This window comes from Ursus maritimus, unplaced genomic scaffold, assembly GCF_017311325.1.
Source record: "Ursus maritimus isolate PB19 unplaced genomic scaffold, ASM1731132v1 scaffold_13, whole genome shotgun sequence".
In the NCBI taxonomy this organism is placed as follows: domain Eukaryota; kingdom Metazoa; phylum Chordata; class Mammalia; order Carnivora; family Ursidae; genus Ursus; species Ursus maritimus.
Genome location: NW_024423675.1, coordinates 68,808,049 through 68,827,408, shown reverse-complemented (window position 1 = coordinate 68,827,408; position 19,360 = coordinate 68,808,049). Strand labels below are relative to the sequence as shown.

General features: G+C 47.9%; 1 protein-coding gene and 1 long non-coding RNA gene across 11 annotated transcripts in view; one reads left to right on the top strand and one right to left on the bottom strand.

Annotated features, from left to right (window-relative positions):
- Positions 1–1,457: 1,457 nt before the first annotated feature.
- AFDN (afadin, adherens junction formation factor) overlaps positions 1,458–19,360 on the bottom strand; it is a 101,096-nt gene continuing 83,193 nt past the window's right edge. For 6 of the 10 annotated variants that reach the window (XM_040628056.1, XM_040628060.1, XM_040628058.1 and 3 more), the window contains 4 exons: positions 10,863–10,997; positions 7,643–7,934; positions 4,264–4,348; positions 1,458–3,463 (listed from right to left, as the gene is read on the bottom strand). In XM_040628056.1, the coding sequence (XP_040483990.1) occupies positions 3,310–3,463; positions 4,264–4,348; positions 7,643–7,934; positions 10,863–10,997 (666 nt within the window). In that variant the 3' untranslated portion in view covers positions 1,458–3,309. Of the gene's footprint in view, positions 3,464–4,263; positions 4,349–7,642; positions 7,935–9,880; positions 10,210–10,862; positions 10,998–19,360 lie in introns of those variants that run through there. The other 4 variants (XM_040628059.1, XM_040628061.1, XM_040628065.1 and 1 more) reach the window with 2 other exon arrangements.
- On the top strand, positions 9,162–12,434 carry LOC103660800. Its single transcript, XR_567904.2, has 3 exons — positions 9,162–9,874; positions 10,412–10,574; positions 11,866–12,434. It is a non-coding gene; the product is annotated as an uncharacterized LOC103660800 (long non-coding RNA).

The window sequence follows — 19,360 nt, the reverse complement described above, 5'->3', positions numbered from 1 at the left end:
GGCCGACGTCCAGGAGTTAGATGGAGTCCTCCTGGGAAGCCCTGAGTGTCCTGTGCACCTGCTGTGTAGGGTGATGAACTGTGCTTACGTCAACAGTGGAATTCTGCCTTCCTGCACCTGCTGTGGGACACTTGGAACCAGCGTCCCTGGGGACTGACACGGCGCAGACACAAGTTCTACCTGTGAAATAAACTGTGAGAGGAATGGACTTTCAGGTCCCACTGTGGACCCGCATGAGCATCTTTTGGGGCGCCATGACTTTGAATAAACTGGATGAATAGTCGGGCACTGAAACCTGTCACTCGGCATCTCCTTTGCCATGAGAGTCAGTCCCTGCTGCAGGTGACATGGACACAGAGACCATGCTGTGGCTGTTTCCCTGAAGGTATGACTGAAGTCTTCAACATCAGCTTCCCACGCGGGGTGCAGGTGTGGCACAGGCGGTAAAGGGTGGCCTCTTGATTTCCGCTGGGGTCCTGATCTCCTGTCAGGCCCCCCGTGCTGGGGGTGGAGCTAAGATTCTCTCTCTGGCCCCCTGCCCCCAAAAGAAATCAGTTTCCCAGGGAACAAAGCAGCAGAAATCATTTTCCAACAGCACATGCTAGAACACCCTGCAGTGGCTGTTTTTATGACGTACACGACAGAAAGCCTCGGTAGCTTAGACTCATTACTTCCATGAGGAGCAACAGAACTATGGTCCTTGAGACAACCTGAGTCAGTCTCTAAGTTTCTGTCCTCCCAAACTTTAAAGCATCTTTTTGGGCATTAAAATACACTACCAGAGAATATTCTCATTCCAGTATGTAAGCAGCTGGTCCTACCCAAACACCTCCCTGAGCTTCTGCAGCCCTAAGACATTCCCTCCTGCAGGAAAGCTGTCCTTGAAATCCTTCAGCCAGCACAGCTGCTCCAGGACCACAAAGGAAGGTGGACGAGGCTCAGGGAGCACAGAAGGCAGCACCCGGGAGAGGCAGGGCCGAGGCCCCTCCTGGTGTAACCAGAGCGCCTGGCCCCGACACACTGCCCCGCTCCCTTCTTGCGCCACCTGGGTACTGTCGGGACTCCACCACCTCCCACGAGCCGCCTCGGGCAGATCCTCACCACTGAGGCATTGCCAAGATATCTGGCCCACACAATTTACTATGTGCAGGGTGTGCTTAAGAATCCAAGAGGCAATGAAGGGACCGTGTAAGTCTGTGTAACCACCGGGTCTGCTGATGTGCCCAGGTCGTGGAAGCAGGGGTGGGGAGCTGAGCACAGGACACCACGGTCAGAGTGGCCCGTGGCCTCTGTCAAATAGTCTGCATGATCAGGACAAACCAGAAAGAGCGCCTGACACAGATGCGACCCTCAGGGGACCTTTCGTGAATGACCACACAGATAGAAGGGGACGGGAGGCAAAGGTGCAGCTCACAGATGTAATTTTGTCCGCACGACTACAATAATAGGAAACACGCTTAAATACATACAAAGTTTATTAAAAATAGATTGCAAATGAAGTACAGTAGAGATGGGAAAATACAGCAGTTGTGATGCCCCCACAGTGACGCAGTTACGAAAAGCACGTGTTCACATTTGACCCCATCACCCACGGGTGGCCCAGCCCACCTACTTACAGGCCTGACAACCACACATACAAATACCCCTGTACGTCAATATTTACATGTATTTGCATGTACTTACGTGTATTTGCTGTTTTTTTTCTATATATTAACAGAATAGTAATTCATCTGCATCTTTTTCATGAAAGAAAGTGTGGATTTAGTCCCTGTAAGGCGGCCAGTGTTCTCGAGCTATCTGGGAGGGGCCTGCTTTTCCTGGAACCTCCAGAGCAAACACCCACATCCTTCATAAACACTTAGAACCATGTGACTCTCTCAAACAAGGGGAATGGTGAGAGCACACTTCCAAATAAGAACCCTGATAGACGTAAAAATATTTACACTCGCATTTCAACGATTTATCATACAGCTCTCATTAAAGTGATTTCTAAGGCTAAAAAGCCTCTCCCTCTTCTATTGAAAGTGTGCATATTTTTCTAACATATACATTTGTAAGAGAACAATCCGGTACAGAAGAATCATCGAGATCCCACAGCAGGGCTCTGTCAAATAGAAAGTTTGTTCATAATCACAGAGTAATTTAGCACTTTCACAGCACACAGTATAAAAGGAAGTGAGATCCGTCTCCCCGTATCAGCCACACGTTCACAGCTGAAGAAACAACAGTGATCAACAATGACTCAAAAATGAAAATTAAATAACTCTATTCAATGTAAAAAGAAATGGCTTGAACTGCCGTACGAGTCTGTCTTGCATTTTAAGTCACAGACACCACAGGTCACTGAGCCTTCCCTCCCAGACAGCACGCGGCTGTAACTCGTCCCTCCTCCAATGTAGAATCTGACAACAGCTGCGCCCAAGCGTCAGTACCAACCTCCACCCCCCCAGACACTTCTGTTTCTCCCCACATCAGCATGGCCCAGCTAAGCATACCCTCTTTTGTAGATTCCCTTGAATAGTCGAAATATTTAGTGAACTCCCTAGCTTTTAATTGCCATCTTCAAAATCACCAATGATTTATTAGTCTAACAATAATCTGACATTTATAAAAATAAAATATCCTAAGCTCAAATTCTCAAAATTTTCTTCTTGGAGAATTTTTTTTTTTTAAATCGCCTATTTAGAATGTACCAGGAGGGCTGTCCCTGGATGGAAGGAAGGAGAGGAGGCAGGGTCCCGATGGGCACCACCTCCCTTTTGGGCTGCATGGGTCTGAGCTGCCTCGGGACCGCCAGGGACAACAGAGCCCGCATGCGGGCGCCCTCGGGTGTTCTCTCTCCTGGAAGGGGACACCTCGCCCTCAGGGGATGCGGTCTGCAGCTGCTACTCAGTAGTGCAAACAAGGTCTGGGCAGTTCGAGCCATTCCCCGCACGGTCGCTACAGCGCCATCTGCGACACAGAACGCACACGGCGTCTCTGCAACACGCGGGGAGAGGGGAAGACGTGTCCCCGCTGTGCTCTCCTGCCCTGCATTCTCCCCTCCCACTCAGACTCTAAAAAAAGAAACAAAAAACGTATCTTTGTGTGTCAGATAATTAAGAAATTAGACAGTGTTTACATCGTATAAATGATCATCTCTTGCTGAAAGAAAAGAGCTTCTTGGAGCGGGACCATCCCTGGATCCCCGCCGTCTCAGAAACGGCGCTTCTGTGACTCGGACATGCCGCATGTGGCCTCTTCCCCGAGCCCGTCCTCCAGAGCCGCGCCAACAGGACCCTGGGGTGCACACGGCACCTCGTCCTCATCTCATTTTGTGTTCAGTTCGTTTTCCAGTTCTGTTAATTTACGAGAGGCTTTTACTTTGTTGGACACATCTTGACCTTGTGAAAACAGGCGCTGGCGCTCTCTGAACGTCAAGTTCTCAGGGGCTCCCGGACTCCCAGGTAAATCTGCATCGTGGCTGCAGCAGAGGAAACGCAAGACGTCACTGGTCACCGTGGAAATAACCTCAGTTATTTCCAATCACAGTGAGGTGACTTTACATAATGGGCAATTAAGTACAATTTTCCATGAGGGAGACTCACTCCTTGTTAGGTTTGCCATAATCCTTCCCATAAATACAATCACTGGGGCTGTTGTTAGACACATAAGAAAAAGGGCAGAATGTTCTCCTGACTAAACTATTAACTTTCTGCAGCCACGTCTAAGTCTCAAAACTCCGGTCACTTCAATTTTAGCAGGCTGGGGATTCTTAATAGGTGTGTTTAACTAAAGAGGTACAGCTTAAAAACATGTAATTTTAATGAGCCCGCACGTACGTGAGAGGCATCTATCAGTATACCTACCTTAACAAGTTAGTGTAAAATACTCAAGATTTTCTCGTGAGCTCAACATCAGTGTTCCCAGAACTATCTGGACTACAGTCTAGGTGAGGGTGCTCGGTGCAGACACGAGGCCCATTTACTGTTCGTGCATCATCAGGGTTGGCCTTAGGCCGTCTAGCAGGATGTCTGGATGCTGCTCTAGAATCTTCCATCCTTGCCGGCGGAAGCAGACATCAGCATGCCCAGCTCCTTCTGGAGTTCTGACCAGTAAGCCTGACACCTACATCACTGTCTGAAATGCAACTCTATTAGCAACGCAAGATAAAAGAGCCTCTAGGCTCACACACTTGTGTACGATGAGAAACGTCTGAGATGATAATGAAGTCTCTAAAATTTCACTCCAGCCTCCTTACAGAACCAGCACAGCCGTAAATACCTTTTAGACAGTCTCTCTCTCGGATCCCGATAAGCATCATGGGCACCAACAGCTGTCCCAGCCGATCCCATGTAAGAGTTTGGTCCTTTTCCATAAAAGAAAAAGTCAAAGTTAAAGTGCCTGCACAATGTCTAAAACTTGAGTCACGATCAAGATGCAGTGCCCACGGAGGAGTACTGAAAATCTATGAGGAGACCCGTGGATCTGAAGCTCATGTCTCTCAGTGGCCTGAGTAACCCAATCAGCAGGCCGCGTTCCGAGCCAGCTGTGCCGTCAGGACAGGGGCGGGTGCAGCCCAGGCCTTAAGGAGCGGCAGCCAAAGGTTCAAGTCAGTTAAGATGCATAATTACCATGAATTCACAAGAAAAATCCACAAAAGACTGACTTAAATGGGGAGACTGTCAGATACTCCTGACATGGAAGGTTGGTTTCCTTACAAAATAAGTGAGAGCAAATGTAACGCAAACAGTAAGCACTGATCACATGCCTCAAGTTTCTCTTTTCAGGACAGCTACTGAATTTTTCTGCTATGTAAATGGCTATAATTACTAAAAACTTTTTAAACTAATGGAGTTACAGAAAAACCCCTACTGTTTGATATAAATGCTGTAAATACAAACTCACTCGAAACCAGACCCAACGCACATAGAGGAGGAGTGCATGACCTGGGGGATCCCGGCCTGAGTCCCGGCTCGGCTCCCGGGGTGACCGACAGCACCCAGCCTGGGAACAGCACCGCCCTCTCTATCCACTCCAAAGGGGTGTTAAACATCAAAAGAGATGACGCAGATAAAAAATTTAAAATGCATCCAAATATAACATAATAGTACCACTAATGATATGTTATTAAAGTCATAGTGCATTACGTCAATACTAATGTATTCTGTTAATTATAACATCAGCAAGAAAAAAAATTTCATGCTTGAAGAACCTTTTGCTTATGACGATACAAGCTGGAGCGATAAATGCTCAAAATAGCGAACGCTGACTGGGTGTTGGGTTAGACAGGCCACAAAATTACTACAATATTTCAACAGTAAATTTTCCTTTTTAGACAGCAGCACGAAAATGAATTCTTGCTTCTTTCCCGTAGGCAGGGACGTGCTGTGCAATGTAGCTGGTGGGCTGAGACGGAGCACAAGGCTAGCTGGGGCTCCTCGGGGCACTGCATCTTTCCCATTCCTTAGTGAGGGTCCCTGTGATCGCCACGTGGGAAGTCATCCTCCACAAAGACTCAAAAGATGGAACAGACCCGTATCTCCAATGTGGGGTAACCCAGAGTGGCCTCCACCTCAATTATCGGCAGAGTGGATTTTTTTTCAATTTTAATTCTAAATTTTCATTGTTTTAGAAAATGCTGTATCTTTTGAGCTTTGTTGTAAGAATGATACTTGCTTCTTCCACTGGTAAAAATCAATTCCTCAAAATTTTCAAAGCTAATTCAGAATATTGAGCACTTTCCATGGGCTACATATGAATTAATACTGCACATTTCAAGTAATTTTCAAAGAGCTCCAGTTAAAGAAATTTTTTTTAAATATGCTGCTGTGCTAGAATGAGACACTGTTTATCCCAGTTTGCACCCCGATCCCCTTCCCCAGGCACCCCAGTGGAAGAAACCAGTCCACCTGCTAAAGCATGTGGAGCGCTCACAACAGAAAAACAAGCTGAACCCAGGGGTGAGGCCATGTGAGTGGGATGGCGAGGAGAAGGTCAGAAACGCTCTGCATTTGGCGCAGACAGCTTTGTACTTTACGAAGGAAGTCTTCAAAGAGGCACGAGCCATCAAATGCAGGCTATAACCTGCTCCTACGTGGTCTTTTTGGTGTGAAATAAAATCAGGGTTAGTAGTATGAGTGAAAGCTGAGGTGGTCAAAAATGAAAACCTAGCCCAACATCGCGCTAGCAAACCTCATCTGTGTCCTGGCACAACACCTCAAGTTTTCAGCTTGTAACGTGATGCAAGGAGACTAAAGGCAGATCTCGCTTCAAAAATTACTACTGTTCCAGAAAAATCTTTCTAGATATGGACAACAGAAATTTTATGAAAAGATTTAATTTTGGCTTCTGACTCAGTCTCAATATTATATGCTGAGCCTTCAGAGTGGGTCAAAGCTCTGACGCCGGTGGGAAGAGACCCTGATGAACGCATTTCTTCTGGAAGAGCCAAGGTCACGCATGTTTTCGATCATTCAACTTCTTTTAGAATTGTGAGTCCCGGGCATTGCGCCAGGAGCATTTTAGAAGACCCTTGTGCTCACGAAGACCGCTAAATCTGACAGTGTTTATTGCCAGCATTCTAATTTTAAGAAAGTAAGAGGAACTTGGAATTTGGATATTTTAACATCCCTTCCAGTGCCATCTTCGACACTGGTCAGGGTGGATGCGCCTGTGGGCAGGACCACCGTCATGCTGGGCTGTCACATCAGAGATCACATTAACTCAAGGCAAACGCGTGCCTGTCAAGGTCTGGGTACTAGGACTGCAACATGCGGGGAATGTCAAGTAACGGGAAGGAATGAAACCAGTGAGAGGGAAAAGGAGTAATTTCACAACGACTGGGTTCTATGTCCCTGGCGTGAGGCAGCTCACATTAAAGCAGGACCATCAACAGCACAGCACCAACCACTCCACCCAAACTACCACGGAAAGTATGGGTCATCTGGTAAACCACTGCCACGTAAGCCAGAACGGAAAGTTCTACTCATGTTAAAGAACAAAACTTAGCATGTGACCCTAACAACGCTAGGAAGACTATCTTACTCTTATCTTTAGACACCAAGATGTGTGAAAAATGCACTTGTTCAACCAAATGTAAGAGTTATTTGAAGAGGCAGAGAATGGAGGCCAAGACCAACAGTACTTCAAGTGGCTGGGGAGTAACGGAGGGCTAGCCGCTGCCAGTGGGTCCAAGGGACAGAACCCTACGGGTGGAAAGCAACTGGGGAGCTGGGGTAGTTGCCAAAAGGACTCTTAGCACAGAAAGGACAATTGGAGGTAGGGGGAGATCGCGCTGAGACTAGTGATCAGGCGAAATCAATTCCCGAGCGAGTGCTGATCGAGGGGCCCACACAGCAGCGGGGTGCAGAGCCCTGATTCCAACCAGGAAGATAAAGAGGGCTTGGTTTGCGGTCCCACGTTTTACCTCTACCTTTCGAGTGGCTGGGCTGGCAGAAGCCTGGTTCTTTTGGAGGGGGCGGGGGCTGGCCTGCTTTGTGAGCGGTACTGTTGGCACGGGCCGAGGGGGGCTGGAATGCGTTGGAGAGAAAGATGCCATCGGAGGCCGGGCGCGGCGGGCAGGGGGGCTGCTGCGGCTTAAGGGCGGCGGGAAGAAGAAGGTGCCCGAGGGACTTCCTCGTGCAAGAGTGCTTATCCTGACCTGCCAGGCCGCAGTGCTCCTCCGCCTCCTCCTCCTCGTGGTACGCAACGAGCCTGGCGGTGTACACGGAGTCTGGGGAGAGGGCCTGCGCCTGGAGGGAGGAGGCGGTCCGCTGAGGCGGGGGAGGAGGAGCGGCAGCCGGAGGGGACGGGGACGGGAGCTCGTAGCCCCGCGGAAGCGGAGGTCTGCACAGACCCGGCTCCTCCGGCTCCAGCAACCTGCGCTCGGCCTCCGCGTGCTGTCTGCGCCTCTCAGCTTCCAGGCGGCTGTAATACCCTTCTTCTTGTCGCCTCTGCAGGCGGAACAGACAAAAGTGCAAAGATCAGAGTCAGGAGGGGGCCTTCGGGGGGCATGAAAGGGCACATTTACCCTCTGTCCCCTGACTCCACACACTCATCATGAATCCAGGGGGACGGCAAAGTTTCAACATCTACGACAGACATGGGCAGATCCACCTGGAAACAGTCCGGAGGCTCCCGGACACGTTCACCCCACCGTGGGATTATCTGCCTTAAAACTGCTCCAAAGCATGAACGAGCAGACTCTAGGGACTTCCAGGCTCCAGCTTCTGGTTACTACACCACTGTCCCTGTTCAATTATTCCTCCAGACCCTTCATCCTCTGCTGCTTCTCTGTCTCTCTCTCCTTCTGTTCTTGTAGGGTATGAACTTACCTGTGACTGCTCAGTTTACAGACAAAACGAAACCCCACATAGGCTCTAACTGGCTTTCTACAGGGTACTTGCAAGAACGGCAAGCTCACACGCGTGCTCTGTCATCGAACCCCAGCGTTCAGAGAACAGCCCTTCCTCAACCAGAAGGACGATTAAGTCACCTGGTTTATTTCCAGTTATCCAGACGGAAGTTAACAGAAACCATCAACTGTAAAGAAACATGACTCATTTTCCCAAAGCAACAATCTAACAAATGTGGTGTCCACAGTTCTTAATTGATGGTTCAAATCTTGTTCAAATCTTAACAAACTCCCTGACAGACAGAAAATTAGAGAGCCAAGCATTAAGAGCAACAGCAACACGATATTCGAATATATTTTGACACATACTGTACATTTTCTTCTGACATATATCTGCACAGACTACAGTTGACAGAGTTGAAATTATTTTCACATTAAAAAAGGTAACAGCACGGTTCTGTTAAAGATTGACAAAAGTTCTAGAACACATGGAAAAAGTGAGTGTAAGAAAGGGGATACAAGAGCAGACAGAAGGACGGGCCTCAGCCTGGGTGCATGTGGTGCTGTTTGACCAAAAGAAAACTCATTTTGGGGCCCTTGCTGGCGTGAGGATCCAAGTTTTGAGTCCCCCTTTCACCACGTACGCTCGTTTCCTCCCTGCTCCTTCTGGAGCACACACGCACTGGACGACAGGGCTCAGTGCTTCCCCTTTTGAGGGAGGAAACCGCAAGGACCGATGCCAGCCCCAGTCATGGCCCTACACCCAACTTCTCACTCGATCTTGTCACTCTGTGTTGAGACATCCTGAAGGAAAGACATTTTGTACCTTATTTTCTACACAAAATAAGTGTTTGCTTGGGGTGGTGAATCCAATCCAGAATGACCTCTGTGGCCTTTACATCAAGTTGTCAGGAACCTTAGTGTGACATGGAGAACATTTTAGGAGGAAACCAGAATACCCTTTAGTTACACGGAGAGCAGATACAATTACATAACCCAGTCGGTATTCTACCACAAATGAATGACACATTTCCTGTAACAAAGCAAGCCCATCAATTGTGGACATTCTGTATAAAAAATAGGTTATTCAGCTTCTTTGTACAGTGAGCACTCAATTCTAGAAGCAGTTCCTAAGACACAAGCATATCTGACATCATCGTGAGTTGTGAGCACACACACTGGAAAAACCAGTAGCCCCAGAGCGTCCCCACAGAAGGTGCGCTGCTCCCGCGCACGGCGGCGGGTCTGTGCAGGCCGGGCCGCCTGGGGAAGGCGGAGGCTGCACACAGCCAAGGAACAGCAAGACAACACACAACCCGACGGAGAACCCGAGTGGCTCGCCCGTTTCAGAAACTGATTTTGATTCTGACTTATCACAACACAAGGTAAAGAGTCGAGGGAGACCTAACCCTGGAAGCTCAGACTCCTTCAGAAAACTGCAAATCTACTGGGACACGGCTTTTGAAGATAATAATATGATGACAGGCTCTAAGGGAGACTGAAGGTCTAGAAGACACAGAAGTCGCTATGTCCACAGAGGTACGTGTGCTAGCATTATTTACTAAAAGAGTCACATCGCTTCTGTCAATCTTGCTTTTCACTCGTTAGAGATCCGCATAGATTCTATCGCTACAAAAAGCTTCCTTAAAGTTCTGTTTTTGGGGCAGGAGGAGGGTGCTCTATGAATACAGTTCACTGGACTATCAAAGAAGGGGTGATGAATAAAAACTCAACTTCTCGCCATCGGCAGCTGGGGCGCTCCCGGCCTCTGCCTTCACAGACGGGAAGCAGCAGAGGGGATGCGCTTCTCCCGGCCCACGTCCAGGACAGGCGAGCCCTGCGGGAGGGCCCAGGCTGGCACGCACAGCAGGAGGCTGCAGGGCACAGACCCCATTTCTCAGAATAAGTCAAATCAGTTGTCATTTTAAAATACAACTCAAAAGATCATTTTCATTAAAAAAAAATCCGCACATGGAAACCAAGCAGTGACTCAGGATACTTATCAGATTACATCCTAGTTGATTTCTCCGTGAACCGTGTTTTCCATAAGCCATCTGCTCTCTTCCCATCAACCAGCAGTGAGTGATGTCAGTGAGCAATCTCAAGTGTGGAGTGTGCACCGCCTGTGTTACTAGGCTCCTGTCGCCTCCCACAGCTCGCGCTCCCTCTGACCGACTAGCGCGTGAGCATCACCTCCCAGTAACCAGCTGGACCACGTCCAGGAAAGGGAAGAACCCAGGTAAGCGGGCGGGCTGTGAAGAGGCTCACTCATCATAACCAGGCCTACGAGTTCAGAAGCGGGAGAGAGACAAGACTCAGAGGGTAAGAGAGTCTGGACACAGTTCGGAAGAGAGGTAGGTGGGCCAGGTCGGGCTCAAGTGTTGGGTCCGAGAACACAGGTGGGGGTCCAGGCCCTGTTCTGTCTTGCGCATGTTAGGATACGTGTAAGGTCTAGCCCCTCTCCCCAGCCCATCGACGGGTTCAGGCTAATCTGGCACACTTCTAGCTGCCCCTAGAGGACCATAACCTTTTCTTCAGCATCTCGCTTTGTTCTCTCCTCCTCCTGGCGGCGCCGCTCCTCCTCCTGCCTGGCGCGATCTTCGGCCTCCCGCTTGCGCATCTCTTCCAGCTGCTGCTGGCGCCTCCGCTCCTCATCCTGTAACTAACAGCAGAGTGACTTTAACCTCCGCTCTGTGCACCCAGCAGCACGAGGCGCACCGAGCACACACGGACACAGGACACACACACAGTCACACACAAGATACCAGGTGAGAATCACTGCTGGCAGACAGTAACGCATACACATCTTAGCGCTCTACAATTTCAAAATAAGTTCCCTAAAAGCGTGGTCCCAAAGGTCTATAATTTTCTCATTAACTGTGGCTTAAAAAAAGAAGGACTCTGTCTCATGCATGCACACGTGAAACAAGTATGATTCTTATATTGGAATAAATGGCAGTTTAACCAGCTCCTGTAAATCAGCAGACTCGAACAACAAACAAAACCCTCAATTGATGGAACTCTGGAACCCACTCAACTCCCTGCTGCCCTCTTCCCCTGCGCTTCCTGGCCTGCGCTCCTGTGTGGTATGGCACGCAGACTCTGGCCTCCCCGGGGTGGGGCGGAGGCCACAGCACATGACTGCAGCGGGACGTGGGTCTGCGGAGAGCCCCGCTGACAGCAGCCCGCCTCTGCCTGGGCACCAGACTTCTAGCACGCTGGACCGTGGCCATCCACTTTCTCTGGACCCCATCCTGGACTTCGAGAATTCCTTCTCAGCCCAGGGATACCCCCAAACTCTGAGTCAGAGAATCTGAACCTGGAGTTTGGAAGGAACCTTACGCTACCTCCTTCTGCTACATGTCTGCCAAGTACTTATCCGCTCTGTCTGCATTACGTCTGCCGTCTGGGAACCTACTGTCTACCTCCCCGAGACAGGGCACTCTATCTTCAGGTAATGACTAGTCAAAAAGTTCTGTGTGTCTAAAATTCATCACCTGACGGTTTGCCTTCTATTTCTTGTCATTCAGGTTCTGCTTTTGAAACAACACAAAACAAATTTAGTATCTTTCCTTCACACATGTAAATGCTTCAAGATATCTTCAAAAATCTACGATGTAGCTGTTTTGGTTTCTGGCTCCTTGATCCTTCCGATCAGATTTCTCTAAGCACCACAGCTTCAGGGTACCTTTGACGAGAACAGAACCAAGCAGGATGCACCTCTGTTGTTACAAGCCGGGATAAAGGCAACTTTGGAAGCTTGCTTCTGTTTCTGTCGTCTGCGACAGAGCCAGCCTGTAGCAGCGCCCACAGCCCTGCACCACCCTTGACATCAAGAGGAGTGGATGCAAAATTTAAAAAATGAAAATGTAACTCAACGCCACCTAGTTTAATTGCTAAAACCACTGCAGGAATCCCTTACATAAAATCGCTCATGGTGTGTTTCAGTATTTACAGAATTACTAGTTACTGCATAAACTGTTCATAGCAAAAAATAGAAACTGGACTTGAATTGCATTTATTTTTTTAAACAAAAACCTAACAACTTCACTCTTGCCTGATTTCTGTGGAATAAACACTGCATCTGGTGGGAAAGTAACAAACTGTGTCACTAGACTTTTTCATGTCAGCAATTTTAAAACTTAGGAAAAAAATGAAAACTGCCTTGTCAAGAAGAAAAATGTACTTAACTTTCTCTTTGAGTACAATCTGGAAATACCCCGAGGAGGGAGGGCAGGGTGGCTTCTGGAGCAGGGGCAGGCGCTGCCGCCTGAGAAGCGCAGCACAGAGGAAGAACTGTCGCCGGCGTCCTGCCCTGGGGAGAGCCCCCCACAGGAGGAGAGCCCCCCATAGGAGGGCTCACGGCCAGCGGCGTGAAGACTGATCAAGCATGGTATAGTCATCAGTCCAAATTATGAGAAACAGTACCCAAATAAAAATAACAAAATACAACAGCAACTGAGAATATTAAATATTCTACAGAAGAGTAATTTATAGAAGAATGTAAAACTGCATTAACGAAAGAAGTTTTTCTGTTACCCAATAAAACACGAACTAATTCATCACGTTATACTTACTAGACCTAATTAAAAACAAGTCTGAGCAAGAAAACCAGAATCCACTGAAACAGCCCACTCGTTCTTTTAAATTAAAGAGGAGTATAATTTTAAGAAATGAGAACAGCTACAATTCTCGTAATTACAGATACAGAATGCTGTCTTACGAATCTGTAAACAGCCTCCTCTTAAAAGCCTTCATTCTTCTCAATCTGGATGGGGAAAGCAAGGAAACAAACGTCTCCTGGGTTAGGTTCATTAGTGCCTACTCTTCAAGTCGGTAAATGAGCCAGTGCCATCAGGACCAGGGCAGCCTCTCTCCACAATGGGGTACACTGCTTCATGTCCTCTCATCTTCAAAAGACTGTTCTGCTCTGCACATGCATGCCGCTTTACTCTACCCTCCTCCCCCAAAACCATTAAGGACAGAACAGAGAATCCAATCTCCTAATTTACTCCAAATAATAGCTCAGAATGGTACGCGGAGCTGACATTCAGTAGCAGTTAAAGGGCAGTTCAACTTCCTACAGATTTCATGGCTGAGATCCGAGGACAAACTATGTTCACACTGGAGTTAAATGAACAGGAGATGAGCTCACTGTTTTACAGGAAACGAATGCAAAGTGACAAGTATGAAAGCCGTCTGGTAGGAAGTTATATTCAGGGGAGCAGATCTGAATGGCTGGAAGGAGAATTCTTACAGAATGAACACAGGACAGCCCAGACTGAAGCTATTCTAAACCAAGAACTAAGCTGGGATTTCTAAAGCCAGTCCTCAAAGCCTGAACCAGTTTAGCTACACTGGAGGTCCTCATTTCTAAAAAAGGCATTTTCAGGTTAAAAAAAAAATTATGTTGAAATCTGTGTTTATGACTTTATACCACAAAACATTAACTAGTATTTTGAATTTATAGTATAAGCCCCATTAAGGGAGACAATCACATTGAGATAACGGAATACAAAATAGGGCCAAGGTGTCCGTTACTTTTTGACATTTTCACTGAAAATACCACTAAAAGTCTGTTGAGCAGGTTGTCCTTAAGAACCTGGGCAAGGCTTTTCTGCCTATGTTCCCACCCATTAGGAACACCCTAAAATTTTTAATTACCCCCCCCCAAGAGCAACCCCTATGATCAGGCCTCTTACTACCACTGGGCTTTGGCCCCTGACTCGGGTCCAGAGCAAGTCCTCAGCCACCAGCCCCACGCCGAGAGTGCTGAGGAAAGCCATGCCCACGATGCTGGGCGCTCCGTCAGTGAGCTCCCCTCCCTTAGCACAGGCCGTGCCTCCGCCTCTTCAGTGTGAGGACAGGGACAACTTGCTCAGGAGCTGTAAGATCTATGGCTTAGCTGCGTTAGAGCAGTCTAACAGTCTAGTGGCAGAGACGGGAAGTCAGTCCCAAGTAGGCCGTGGAGCTCAAAGAGCCCACAACCCGCACCCACAGTTCTCTTCACGCAACTGTAGTATCTGACACAAGCATGTGAATTTTGTGTTCTACTCCAAAACACAGGCAAGTTGGTTTTACTAGGAACATACTCTCCTCTTACTTCCTGGAGTAAGACGGCCCACACTTTGCATCCACTGCTCACTCCTGCGGCAAGGTACTTCTGTGTGAAGAGGCAGAGAGCAGCCCACCTCTCCTATAGGTAGCTCTCTCCGGAAGTGCACCTTCCAACGGGGTTTCTGACTAACTCTTGCTTTTAGTCCAACCCCTTCTATGCTCAGGTTGCTCAGGTCTGCCCAATTCCCACCGTCCCACATGCAGACCAGACAGAGGGGCAGCTGACAAGGGCAGATCTAGCCTGGGCCTTCATGGGAGGAAAACAGGAGAGCTACTGAGTTCCCTGAAAACATCCCTTTGCTGGCACTACCCCACGGTGGAAGGATGTCCCCCCTGAGCTGTCAGGTCATCTGAGTCAGCAGATGAGCCGTTACAATGGCACCAAGACACAGCCTGAGACCAGCCAACTGAAAGACCGTCAGGTCACGTCCATTTCTAGTTGAAAGTCGGTCCCTAGCAAGAGTTTCATGAGCAGGAGACATTTTTGTGTAGCAGAATTTGAAATAAATATAACCTCAGAAAACTCTGGTTAGAATCCCGACCGCCTATATGATGTCAGGTGAATCTCTTCAACACTGGTCTTGTCCCTCTGTTCTACCCACATCACAGGGCTGTCATGAGGAAACAAGAGAGTAATGTATGTAATTATCTGGCAACCTAGGGCAACACAGGCATGAGCTGCACATCCTGTCACTGGGTAGAAGGACTAGCTGCCCTTAGACCTCAGTCAGGGAAAGCTACAGGGACGGCTGATACCACCCACCCCAGAGCGCGGGTGTGAAGGGGAGGGTAGGCCGGCTCATGGGAAGGCATGGATGGAACAACAGCACTTCATGGCCACAGGAAGACTTAGGACGTTTCTCTAAGGCACAGGAGAGCTGCTGCTGGGTTCTGAGGGCTCCTGAGATCTAACGTCTTTTAACTAGGACCCCTGTAGCTGCTGTGTTGAGAACAGCCCGTACGGGAACAAAGGCAGAAAAGGGACTCAGCAAGAAGTCCTTTGCGGTGAGGAAATGGCAGTGGCTCAGGCCAGTGTGGGTGTCTGGGGGTCAGATTCTGAGAAAGTAAAGCCAGTTGAATTTCTCGATGGAGAGGACTGGGGGTTCTGGTTACTAAGGTCCACAGACGGGGCAACTGGAAGAGTCTACTGAGACTGGAGGGCCGAAGGCAGAGGAGATGAGCAGCACGGCCGGCGGGGCCGGGGACAGCAGGCATTTCAGGGAGAACACAATGGGGTTTGCCAAGTCTTGTCTGACCCCCCGTGGAGGTGTTACACGGGCAGATGCGGACGGGTCTTTCATCTGAGAGGGCTTGGGCTACAAATGGAAATGGGGGTCCCAGATCGGGAGGCGGCCCACTGAAAGACCCGAGGGCGAGCAGAGCCAAGCCTGCCGAGACGCGGCTGCTCCGGGGCAGAGGACCCGCTCCACTGAGCCCAGTCATCACTGCGAACGTCCCGTGACGTCCTGTCTGAATAGCACGCTGTAAAAGCCGCACAGGGTATGCTTCCTACATGCCCGGTCACACCCGCCACCCTCATCTGAGAGAGAGGACTGACGCCTAGCAGAGGTCGCCCCAGACAAACTGCCAACTCTGACGGAAGGATTCTATAGATGATGACACTACTGGTAATAATATTAATATTCACTGGGAAATTAGGCTAAGAAATGCTCAGAAATGTGGTGGTTAAAGTCAATATTAATACTCAAAATAACTACCTTTTAAAGAAAGAAAAACTCTGCACTGTGTCTCTAAAATACAAATCTTTGTGTAATCCTTGCTCCTTAGGTACTCTTCGTCTGTCACGTCATCTGCACAGAGGACTCTCGCCGGGCCCACAGAGCTGGGGAATCTGTCAGAGCCAGTGCGTCAGGTCAGCACCCGGCGCGTAACGGACACCCCGTGAGCGTGTGCTGAATGAGCCTCTGACACAAAGAAACCACGCTAACGCACGTCTTCCAACCACCTGCCGTACGTACACCTTACCCCACAGAAGCATGGCAAGAACACACATATTGTGTCTCCTGTGGGAAAAGAAGTAAAGCTAAAACAACATGCCCTTCGGCCATCAAAGAGGGGAGCTGTCTCCACGAGTGACTTCTCTTTGGAGTAACAGTGCTACCACACTCTTTAAATTAAAAAAAAAAAAAATAGGAAGAAAAAGGGCGGGCTGTTATTTGGTGAAAAGGCTAGCAAAGTCAGACCTGGACTCAGGGACTGTTTATAGTTCTGTCTGATGCTGCCCGTATTCATTTAGAAGACAACCAGCAAAAAATGACCTCAAGGTAATGTAACAGACGTCAGCCAGTACATCATTCTCTGGCCGATGACACAGGTAACAGGTGCCTGAGCATTGTAGAGACTGAATGAACAACACAGTTTCCCCAATACTGACATCAAACACAGTGAATTCACAATAGAAAAGGACTCCAGCATTTTTCGGCAAACAGTAAACTGGTACGGCTGATGAACTAAACTGAAGTCCGTGCGAAATTATTAAAGGAAACACAGAATAAATGTTTACTGAAAAGCTCTCTTATTCTACCAACAGACAGTAATATCCTAGACAGTTACATCTTAATTGGCAAAACAATGTGAATACCACTTCAATTGAGTTTCTAATAGTTGATTATTCAAAATCTATTACCAAGGTACTAAGAATGAAATAGTTCATTCATCGCAAAATTTCTTTCATTTGCTCATGTAATTATGATTATGTAAGAATACACAGAATCAATTTTATGACTAAAACTGAGAAAAGGTCAAAAACCATAAACAAACAGTAACACTTAAAATTAACGGAGAGAAGCAAAGAGTAACTAGATCTAAACACATTGAAAGGCATGCTTCCCGAGGCACGAACTACACATCCTGCTCCAGGACGCCCCTGGGATGGGTCTACTGGGAACACAGAACCACCACCACTGAAAGAAAAAAAGAAAATCAAGACAGGAAAAAAGTACCAAAGGGAAAGAAATGAGAACATACCAAATCTAGAACAGAGATTGCTGGCAGAGCAGTCTGCTGCAGGTAACAGAGAAGGAAAAAAAAAAAGAAAGATGAGGTGTGAAAAAAGTCCAGTTTAGACCTGTCTTCCACCACCACCGGCATGCTTGCTGCTCCCACGCTCCATCTGCGTCTGAAGGACAACCTGATGGGAACAGTACACGCTACAGACCAGCTTCCCAGACTCAGAAATAGGAAATGTCCACAAATGTATTAAACACTTGAGTTCGTTATTAAGGTACATGGAAGAAACTTTAAAAAGTACAATTTCCCTGACCTCTCTTACTTGGGAGACTAAGATATCCATCTTAAATATGATTAATGATAAATACACAGACATTTTAAACTAAATTATCGTAGAAACCTCCCAAATCTCTAATTCATACTAAGAGGCTTTGAAACAGTCACTGTTTGAACCATTTGGAAAACCTGACAGACTTTCAGTAAAAGTTCACTGCGGAGAACAGCTGCAGAAATGCCACGATGTGGTGCTAACTTCTCACCACCGGGCACAGTTACCACAGTAAAGGTTAACGATGTCTACTTCTCTCCCAGAGACATGGGCTTCACTCTCAGTGTGGCCTCAGCATGCAGCATGCTCTCCTGTTCTGGGGGGTGAGAGATCTGAGGCCAGGAGCACACTCAGCTCCTCGGATGACCCGCCACTAGCGGCACCGGCCAAAGCAGGGGACCCTGCACCGAGCACTCAGACGCCGTGTACACGGGTGAGGCCTGAGTCCTGACCCCAGAGTGGAAACCGCACAAACAATTCTAACACCGTCACTGATCCGTTACTGCAGCTGTTCTTTCAAGTAGAACAATACTGATGGTAAGCAGAGCTGTTTTTAAGGATGTTTATTACTGGTGACTGGGATAATACTAACAGAGTCACGTCACAATTAACATTTGGACTTTTGTTTAAGACACCTCAGTGTTCCAGCTGAATTTTGGGCCAAGTTCCATATACTGCTTGCTGAGAATATGTGCATAATAAGAAGTGTGTGACATGTTTCAGGAAAATAATTCACAGGACAAACTTGAAAAGGGATCAGACTGCTGGCTTTATGTACTAATGATTATCTAAGATTAGCTGCATCACGATGTGGGAAGACTGAAACGTCTGACTTAACAATTATTTGTTTAGATCTCTGGTACTGACAGTATCAAATCAAAGTTGCAATTAGAAACAAAATCCAAAAGTCATGCTCCAGGCTGTCCTTCCCCAGAACCCTGCACTGTAGACAAACTCACTAACATGACAGGTTGATAGCAATTTGCAGATTTTTACTGTTAAATGCCTCTCTGTCAACCGTTCTCTTGATAAAGTAACAAAGAATCTTAAATTTGGCACTTTAATGATCTACTGTGTTCAACGAACACAAATTTCACTTCTTTTATTTGAAAGAAAAGAGCAAGTTACTTTTATCAAACGGAGAAATAGGAATAAACTAAATTCTCAGTATCTTTATACTACCACTGAGACAGTCGTTCAGTGAGCGTCTGAGCCCTCTGCAGAGTGCCTTTCTGGGAAGGACAGGAAGACCGTCACTCCGAGGTTCTCAGCACTCTTCTCTGTTAGCCCCCACCCAGTGCTGATAATCGAGACCAGGGGTCAGCAGAGGTCCCGCCACCCGTCTGGGAAGGACATTTCCGGGGCGCACAGCACTCTCGCTGCTCAGGTCCCGCCTGGCTCTTGTTGTTCGACCGCAGAGCTGCACCGTTAAGACAGCCCACGGCCCACGCAGCCTCAGATACTCACTTTCTGGCTGTTTAAGAAAAAGTTTTGCCAACCCCTGATGAGGATTATTACTGGTTACTAACAAATTAGTGGTTATTAACTTGTTTTCTCAACTGAAGTGTTAATGAGAAGGACAACTACGAGTTTGCTCATTAAAACAGCAA